Here is a 9,641-nt window from a genome sequence, read left to right as displayed (position 1 = left end):
TTCCGGGTACTCGATTCCATCGGCCGGCCGGCAGTCCAATCGGACCGGCCCTCTATGGCCGTCCGTCCGGTCGGACCACATTCTCCTCTGGGTGGGCGGCTGTTCCGGTGACTTCCACTTGGCGTTGACTTTGCAAGAAAAAAGGGGGGGGGGCCCGCTCTTACTACCGGATCACAGGGCAAAAAGGAGCAAAAGCCTTCAGATGAACAATGTTCGAAGGCGCCTTCAAGCAGTGAAGGGGGCTTCGTACTGTTCATGGAAGACGCCTTCCAAGAGATGAAGTTTGGTGCTGAAGCAGATAACGCCCAGAATTTACGGGATAAAATTTATCCCATTGGAGCTTGGAGGCTCCTTCAACACCTATGGAAAGCGCCTTCTATGCTCTATTTAAGGCTGCTCGCTTCTTCAACGACTGAAATACAAGTCTCTACACGTCCGATTGAGGTTCTGATTGCTCCGGCCTACTGCTGTGACCCTACTACGACACTGTTGCGCCCGATTACTACCGAGGAGCAGACTGACACCAAGCCAAAGCTAACAATCTTCGAAGGTGTTAGGTAACGAGCTATAATTAAGTTTTAATTACTTGCAATAGGACAAGTGCAGGGTGTTGCACTTGTTCCTTCTTTCTCTGTACATGATTCTCTCTTCCGGAGGTACCGGAAGAGGTTTATAGTGATTTACCCATCGATAGGTTTGCGGGACCTGGGTCTTGGAGTAGAAGTCACCGAAAGATTCGAACCAAGTAAAACTGTCCGTGTTTTTTTTTTTTGCGTTCTTTATTTATTTTTTTTTTCCACTGCTTATACTTTGATTTCAAAATCGAAAAGATGAATTTTTTAAAATCACATGATTCACCTCCCCCCTCTCACATACGTCTTGATCTAACAGCAACATCCTATATCTTAACCACACCGCCCTGCCCCGAGAAGAGCACATGATGCAAGCTTCTAGCATAAGCCCTGTATATTCTTTTAATCACACATTTAATGAGATATTAAACTTATTTATTTCTTATTTCTTAGGAAGAGGCTCGTCGTAAGACCGGCCCAATTAAAAGTTGCCCCGAATTGAGTCGGAGTGGCCCACTGGACATTGAACTTCCTACCTGTCTGCTAAGCCCGGCCTCCAGCTGGTCGAAACCCTCGAACGGCCGCTGCTGGGCTCATCCTCGCCGGCGTTTTATCTTGCTACCACCCACCGTCGAAGAGGCGTTCGCCATGGAGTCCTCCGCGTTCTCCCAGCCCTACTACACCCACTCCCGTCCCTACCACCAGAACCACTCTGCTCCGCTTGTCTACTCTAATCCCGAACAGCGATGGATCAAAACACTCTTCGTCTCCGGGCTACCCGACGACGTCAAGCCCCGAGAAATACACAACCTCTTTCGTCGGCGGCCCGGGTTTGATTTTTGCCAGTTGGAGTACACCGGCCGTGGAGATCAGGTCGCTGTCTGTCGCCCCTTATCTTTAGCGACGCTTTTAGCGATTCTAGGTTTATTGATTTTCGTTTTTTTCGTTTCCTCGTCAAGAAATTCGAGTGAAGTTTGGTTGATCAGCAGCGGGTGCTTTTGATTGTTTTAAACCAGTTAGGACTCCGGGCATCAGGAAAAAAAAATGTCATATTATCTGAAGTTGTCCTTGATTTTTTGTACTGCTAATTTCTGTACTAGATTAAGTTATAGTTTTTTTCTTAATTGCAGGTTGTTGCGTTTGCTACGTTCTTTAGTCATCAAACAGCAATAGCAGCATTGAGTACCTTAGAGGTGAGATCCAGCTCAATATATGAACTCGCTACATCCATAACCTCATGGGTTTTTCTTTATAAAGTTTATTTCTGTGTTATTCTAAATACATTTGAACATACGACCTGCTTGAATAACCTGTTTTGCCCTAATTCATGTAAATTTAACTTGAATTACATTATACAATTCACACATTCCACCATGAATTTTTTTTTGTTTCTTCTCCCTGTTTTTTGGAATATCTGTTAAAATGAATTTTTGTAAAACTGGTCTTTAGGAATGCTCTGATTTCTGAGTATATTGAATATGTTGATTATTGCTTTCCTAACCAATTGAATGTATTAATACCCAACTTATAAAAGAAACTTTAATAGTGAAAATAAAGTCCAATAGAATACTGCTGGTTTCGTGTTCTTCTGGAAAAATGTATTTTTTCCTACATAATCTCTCTTGGTAAAATTTTTAAAGAATTATTTAGAAAAGAATGATTTTTCTAATTAAATTCTACAATTGAAAACGTATAAACAATTTTCTTGAAGCTTGTGATAATAAAAATACATTGATAGTATTTGTTATAATATCCAAAGCCAGGTTCCTTTAGTATTTTCTTGCATTTTTCTTCCTTTTAGATCTTTTTTATACACGGTTAAATGTATTTAAGACTGGTTAATTTGCATTTTTCATTTGTATCCTAAAATTTAATTGTTTATAAGATTTGTCCAATCCTTCTTGCATCCACTCTTGGAGAGTCTCTCTTAATCCAAAAGGATGTGATATACAACAATTATCTTCCATAGAGGTTAATAATAGAGTAAGATCAATATTGTTGATGCTAATACTTGAGGCTCACAATTTCATTGCCTTGGCTTCAGAGCTACAATAAGTGGTGGTGGTGATGATATTATTTTTGGCATATGTTTGTCAATTGAAGTTGTTGTGGTGTGACCGTGTGGTCATGGGTTTGAGTTGCGGAAACAACCTCTTGCAATGTAGGATAGAGCTACGTAGAATAGATTTAATGTGGTCTGACCCTTCCCCGAGATCCTAACGGGAGTTTCATGCACCAGGCTGCCCGTATATGTCAATTGAAGTTGCACTAATGGTGATGATAGTATGTGTTATCATGTCTAGTGGTGGTAGTTGTGATGATAGTAGAAATGGTGAATATTAGGAATATAAAGATAGAGGTTGGTACCTTTCCTGATTGTTTGAGATTTTAGGATAATTAATTATGTATTTCGGAATAATATATTAGTTGACAATCTAATTTAGAGTATTCTTATAAGTCATCTACAAGTGGTCAATTGACTTTCCAAAGAGCATTTTAGAGATGCAGTAGTTATTCTATCGTATTCCCTTTGCTTGATTGTTTCTTGTTAACGATATTACAGGTAGCTGTGTAACTGGACTTGGGTAAGTGTATTCGACATGGGTGCAGATTCAAGCATCCCACACAACTATTTCTAGAAATTCTTAAACATGATTAACAGGGCTATTGGGTGCCACTTGGAGTGTTGATGTCCTTGTGTCTATATCTAACACGGATATGAAGAGGGTAGGTGAAGTCCAAGTATCAGGCAGTGCTAAACAAAGTAACACAAAAATTAGTTATTTGGGATCTATAAGCCATCATTTTGGAGCTCTATCCATGGGCAAACATGTTTTTCTGTCTATGCAAGTACTTGAGTGACAATGAATGATTTGATGATCTCCAACAGACTGTTCTTGGTTTATGAAAACCATAAGCTTTTCTAAACTTAATCAATATACCATGTCTCCTGAATTTTTTCTCCTGACAGACAACTGACTCAATGTTTTTGTCGCAATGCATTGTGATAAATTGCAACAGAGAACTGCACAAAATCTCTAAATTATGTAGTTGATCTTCATTATGTTTGACATCTAAAAATTGCCATTACCAAGTTTAGTTTGAATCTATTTCTATGTTACTTGCATCTTTTCTCTTGGTTATCCGTTTATTTATCTTTTATTTTGCCGGCTGCATATTTTTCAGGGATCTATTTTTGATCCTGAAACTGGAGCTACTCTCCATATTGAGCTGGCAAGATCAAATTCTCGAAAGCGGTCACGAGGTGCATTGGTTGTTCTTGTTAGCAGATGATATAAGTTTACTTATGGAACACCTGAGAATCCCAAATCCAGTTTCCATTGCTCACTTGTTTATATGATTGACAATATAGGAACTGGTGCCTACACAGTAATTGACAGACGGTTGAAGGTTACAAACGATGATCAAGATGCATCCAGTGATGATGGTATTGAAATTTGCTATTTCTTGAAGTTATTTATCGTCCCCTTTGATTTGACATAACACATATCAGACAGTATAGCTCAAAGTTCTCTTATCACATTTTCTAAATTTAACATAAGCGCAGATGACTATAATTGCTAGTTCTGTTATTATCACTTCAGATCCTTTCACATGAACTTTTTGAAGACATGCAAATCCATTTCACTATATGACACTGCTACAGTATGATATGATTCCTCAAGTCATGCATTCATGCTTTTTTTTCACTTCAGGAGATGGTGGATCTGATGAATCACTAGGCAACAATAATGATAATTCCAGTGGCAAGGATGCTTCAGCTGAAGTAAAGAGGTGAAAATGAAGTCAATAACAGGCATTATGATTTTAGTTAAGAGTGCCTGATATATGACATAATGATTGTTTAATGTGTTAAGCATATTTGCAAGCTTTCTGTATACTTCTATGTATTTAACTTTGTTTATGACTTTGTAAAAACAGTGGGGGAACAACTACCAAGTCCAACAATGCTGTTGCTAAATCCAATGTAAGCTGTCATGTTCTTTTTTAATGTTATTTCTACATTTGTTGGTTTCTATAAAGCGCGCAGCATGTTTGGCTTCAGTATTTTACCTAATACATTTTTGGATCAGCATTGCTACCATTGTTGTTTGGTCTGTTTGATAGTATCAAGTCCTTCGTTCACTTATTTTTCTTGTTATTTTTCATTTGAAAGTATTCATTATTTTACCACAATCCATGTTAAAATGGTTATTCATCATTCACTAGCACGACATAAAAATTGGAAGGAGTCTTTGAGAAAGCGCCTAACCACACCAAAAAAGAAAGCAGTTTACAAGCCCAATGAAAACCATCAAGAGAACTGAACATTTCCTATCCCTTCTATTTTTTGCTATTTGGTAGATGGATGTGGTCCAGACACTAATTTTACCATGATACCCTTTTGTTCTATTACCTATATGGTTAGACGTTTACTTGTTATATCTATTATGCAACCTTTATATGGATCTTTCAGTAGGAAATCATCTTGGATCTTGTAAGTTTTAACTTTGGAGTTGTAGTATGCCAACTGAATTTATACTACTCTGTTCAGTATTATGATATGTTGATCTTGTCCTACTAATGACAGAATAGACTTTGAATGTTTGTTCAGGGTAAGTGCTAATGAGAAGTTAGAGCCTACCCAATTTTTTGTGTTTTATTTAAAATAGTCTGTTGGATATTGAGATATATTTGAATACACTCTGTTTTCCTTGTTTAGAACTCTGTTGACTGAGACAACTCGGCGTCAAATTTTTTATTATATTAGTTTTTATCATGGTTGACGAAAAAGATATCAGTATGTGTATATTAGATGTTCCAATATACATATATTGCTGATTCCTCTAATTCTTATTTGATTATTTCGATGTTCGGCAATATGTTTGTGGCTTTTGGTTACATGTTTAGCTTTTTGGAAACCCTTGGGCACATCTGAGATATCAATCAAAATCGTTTTGGCTCTTGGTTTTTATATGGGTGTTGGAAAAAACTGATTTATATGATCATTTGTTTGCTGCAGGTGCATCGAAAGGTACCACCTTGTTCTACATTGTTCATTGCAAATCTGGGTCCTACTTGTACGGAACAAGAACTAAATGGACTATTATCTAAGTAAGTTTTAACTTTTGATCACATTTGATCATGCAACTTTTGAAAGAACAATTCTTTGCATCTTACAAAGATGTGCTATATTTTTGTTGATGATAGTTATGTTGTTAATCACTAGTATGAATCAGTAATTTGCATCAAAATTTGTTAGATACTCTGGCTTTCATATGCTTAAAATGAGAGGGAAAGGCGGCATGCCTGTTGCTTTTGCTGATTTTCTGGTATGTCAGTTTTTTTTATTATTATTTTTATGATATGTATACATTGAATCTGTTTGGCTGCCAGAAATTGTTCCATTTAGTGGTTCACCTGGACTGTGCGTATATCTTTTCACTTTATTTTTACTTTCATATGCTTTGGTTTAGTAAATGTGTATTTATTTTCACTTTTGCATTCCTCCTCTCAATAAACAGGATCTGATAAGGAGTGGTTCACATGCATCAAATCTCAAGTTAATATGATTCCGATAACATTCGGACTAAGAAAAACTAAATATGTTATGAATGACAACTTAAGATGCATAGAAACTAGAAAGGAAAGTTCAAGGCCCCTCGTGTGTGGTGTAGTGGTAAAACACTTAGAGCATCTGCATCAGTTTCCTTAAATACATAATTTACTTTAAATTTTATATTTTATGTAAAAAAACATTTGCATCAGTTACCCTATAAAAAAAAGAGCAGTCCGGTGCACGAAGCTCCCGCCATATGGGGTCTTGGGGAAGGATCCACGCAGCCTTATCCTGCTTTTTGCAAGAGGCTGTTTCCAGGATTCGAACCTGTGACCTTTTGGTCATATGACAACAACTTTACCGTTGTGTCAAGGCTCCCCTTCGCATCTGCTACCCTATCCGTTACCTAAATTTAGATTTTATAAATAGTACTTCTTTAAATTTAGAGAATGAAATCCATTCTTTAAATATTAAAATATCATTTAAATTTGTGAGAGAGAAAAAATAAAGTGAATGGATTGGGTAATGAAAAGTAGATATTACAGGGAGAGAGAAAAAATAATAATAATAATAATAAAAGATAGAGTAAAAAAAAAGATAATGAAAATTTTAGAATAGCTGATATAGTGTACAGTGAAAAATGATTATCTAAATTTAATAAAGTGGATGGTTTATCTTAAATTTTAGAGATGTTATAGAGAAACCGACGTGGATACTATTAGGGGAACAAAATGGGGACAAATATTATGGAGGTAGGCTTCTAAGTGTGCATAAACTGCCCTCTGGATTTATTTGGTAGGCGAATTAGGTGGAAAGGCCGTCTACCTCTAGGATTAGTAGTCAAGCAAAGCTTGGATTATTAAAAAAAAAATAAAAAGAAAGGAAAGGTCAAGGGACAACTCATGTGCTTTGGTATAAAGAAAAGCAGTTTGTCTTTTCACATGGAGCTAGGGATGTGATTGGTGGAACATAATTATGAGAACTACTTTTACCTGATTTCCAAGTCAGTTCTTTAGGTACAGGCCATGATGTGGAAATGGTACGCTAATGCATCAAATCTAAAATTATATGATTCCCAATAACGTTAGGAGGGGTGAGAAAAACTATACATGCTTTGTTAGTTATGAAAATTTTACATGCATAGAAACTAGAAAAGAACATTCAAGAGACAACTCATGGGATTTGGTATAAACAGAAGAATTAGTCTTTTCACATGGAGCTAGGGACGTGATTGGTTGAACATAATTATGAGAATTACTTCTCCTACTCTAAGATTTCTGTGGTTTCTGAATCAGCCACAAGTTAATTTCACATTGGATCTTGTCATGCATAGTTGTATGAGTGAGAATTAGCTGATTTCCAAGGCAGTTCTTTAGGTGATATAAGCTGGTGAATTTAATTGAAATAGGTTTCACTAGTTGGAGTGGTATGTTGGTTTTAAATGGATAGTTGAAATGCAAGAAAAGAAATGCTTTCTGTTACGGATCCTATGATGAATGAACAGGATCTTGAATAGAATCTTAATAATTTACAAAAAGTGTTAATAAAAAATAATACGGCTGGGAGATTAAACTATATTTTTCCTTTCTATTTAACCTTCTTGCTTGTGAGGAAATTGAATAGAATTCTTCCTTTGTATAAATTAAGCATACTGATAATTAAGAAAGTGAGTATCTTAATTCACTTCTTCCGTTCTTATGGTCACAAGCCTTAGTTGTCAGATTGTTTTCTTGGTATAACTGAATGGTAAGCATTAGGATTTAAACCAGCATAATACAGCAAGACGAAAGTGTTTTTTGGCACAGATGAGAAATTTTAAAGCGTCACATGTTCTTAAGGAATGCCTTCTAGAGGTACTATTGATAGAAATATTTAATCCAATCAGAATTTTCCCTGGGGAACGAGTAGTCACAGATACATATCCTATTGTATATATGGATGCACTTTACACATACACTACTAACTCAGATGCAGAGCTGTACCACATATGGAGTTATTTCATGTTCGTACAAAATTATCCGAATCATAAATGGTCCTGTTGTTCTCCTTGTTAGCACTAAATTCATATTGCGGAAAAAACTGCTGCTGTACATTTGCTTGAAGCATTAGATTTTTTTTTGTTAACAATACAAAAGTGACCAAAATAACTACTGTCAGATGCTTGTTTCTTTGATTAATTGTTACAATATTCTACTCCTTTTGCAATCTTTATTCAAGAGAAAGTTTCAATAGGACATTGAATCAGCGAATGCCGCCCTAAGTGGTCTTCAGGACACTCTGCTGGAATCATCTGATCGAGGCGGTATGCATGTGGAGTATCCTTTATTCTTAGGCATCTTATCTATATGCTTGAATTCTTAGGGAAAATTTGATTTCATCTAAGCCCTGCACTCGTAATAGGAAAAACAATTTGGGTTAGCTATCTCAAGTTCATCTGATAATCATAAGAAAAACAATTTTCCTTGGACTTTCAATTCATATCTCTTGCCAACTCGCAGTTTTTCTTTTAGTATTTTTACAAAATTTTTCTGGATATGATTAATATTTTATTGTAGCCAATAAAATATTAATATTTTAAAACTTTATTCATGTAGTCAGTCTTAACTTATAAATCTTATGATTTGTGGGGAAAGTTACATGTAGATACCAAAACTAAAGCTCAAACTGAGGAACTAAATTGAGACAACCTAAACTTGAAAACCAAGCTGTAGGGTGCTAATAAGTACTCTATTTTATTAATGCAACTTGGTTTCCCTAATTCCTAGCATCTCATATGAGCACAATCTTCATCTGAGCGTTTAACTCTCTGCTGTTAGAGAATGTCCTTGACTTAATCTTCAGATATGCAAGGTCAAGAATGAGAAAAGAGTAGAAAATGGATCAAGAACGCCGAATGAAAAGACGAAAACTTGGTTGGTACCCCGAATGATGCGCTTGCTGCATCCACGCACAGTTTCGTCATTTGGCTATTCCAATGTGTTAGGTGTTAATAGGATAATGATAGAACTCTCTATAGCCTTTTGTGTAACTATTTTATTAAGGCATCAAGAAAGCTATCAGATCATTTAATCGATATGAAATTCTGCTGCGTGAATTTTGTGTAGAAGCAATTCAGTTCTGGATTTGAAATAACAAATGTTTTGATTTATGTTCGTCCTCGTGTTTTGTTGCTCCCGAATTTAAACATACAGGTTGGCTGAGAAGATCCTAATTATACGTATCAATTTTATAGCCGAGAATGATCCTTATGTCCTATTTTTCAGTCAAATATCATAAGAATTACAGAAATTTGATGAAACAACTAATTTGTGAATCAGTTTTAAAATCGACTATTAATATGCCGTCGTATTTAATATCTAATTGTCAAATACTCTTTATTGAATCTGTAAATTACACTAGTAGATCTGATCCCCAAAAAAAAGGGGAAGAGATTGAAGAGTTAAGAACAGGAGGGAAGGGAGAGGGTAGGAGAAGGGGGAGCAGGAGTTGACATTTATTTATTTGGATGA

The 9,641-nt window shown here is 36.0% G+C and overlaps 1 protein-coding gene across 2 annotated transcripts; it reads left to right on the top strand.

Moving 5' to 3' along the window:
• The first annotated feature begins 1,097 nt into the window (after positions 1–1,097).
• Positions 1,098–9,280, top strand: LOC121991732. Of its 2 annotated transcripts, none has more exons than XM_042545755.1 (10): positions 1,098–1,445; positions 1,703–1,765; positions 3,759–3,837; positions 3,946–4,020; positions 4,292–4,367; positions 4,515–4,560; positions 5,596–5,687; positions 5,836–5,905; positions 8,365–8,447; positions 8,974–9,280. In XM_042545755.1, the coding sequence occupies exons 1-10, from the start codon at positions 1,221–1,223 to the stop codon at positions 9,002–9,004; spliced, it is 840 nt and encodes a 279-aa protein (XP_042401689.1). In that variant the 5' UTR covers positions 1,098–1,220; the 3' UTR covers positions 9,005–9,280. The 2 variants fall into 2 exon arrangements, with proteins under 2 accessions (XP_042401689.1, XP_042401688.1); XM_042545754.1 differs by having other exon boundaries at positions 1,100–1,445; positions 4,289–4,367.
• The last annotated feature ends 361 nt before the right edge of the window (positions 9,281–9,641 follow it).

Source organism: Zingiber officinale, chromosome 6B, assembly GCF_018446385.1.
Source record: "Zingiber officinale cultivar Zhangliang chromosome 6B, Zo_v1.1, whole genome shotgun sequence".
In the NCBI taxonomy this organism is placed as follows: Eukaryota; Viridiplantae; Streptophyta; class Magnoliopsida; order Zingiberales; family Zingiberaceae; genus Zingiber; species Zingiber officinale.
The sequence above is the reverse complement of the archived record's forward strand: the minus strand, read 5'-3'. Positions and strand labels throughout refer to the sequence as shown.

Excerpts from the sequence above, each read along its gene's own strand:
- LOC121991732 (XM_042545754.1), top strand. The coding sequence starts at position 1,221 with ATGGAGTCCTCCGCGTTCTCCCAGCCCTACTACACCCACTCCCGTCCC. Across the intron at positions 4,368-4,514 it reads GCTTCAGCTGAAGTAAAGAG|TGGGGGAACAACTACCAAGT; the intron begins GTGAAAATGAAG and ends TTGTAAAAACAG. Across the intron at positions 5,906-8,364 it reads TTGCTTTTGCTGATTTTCTG|GACATTGAATCAGCGAATGC; the intron begins GTATGTCAGTTT and ends AAGTTTCAATAG.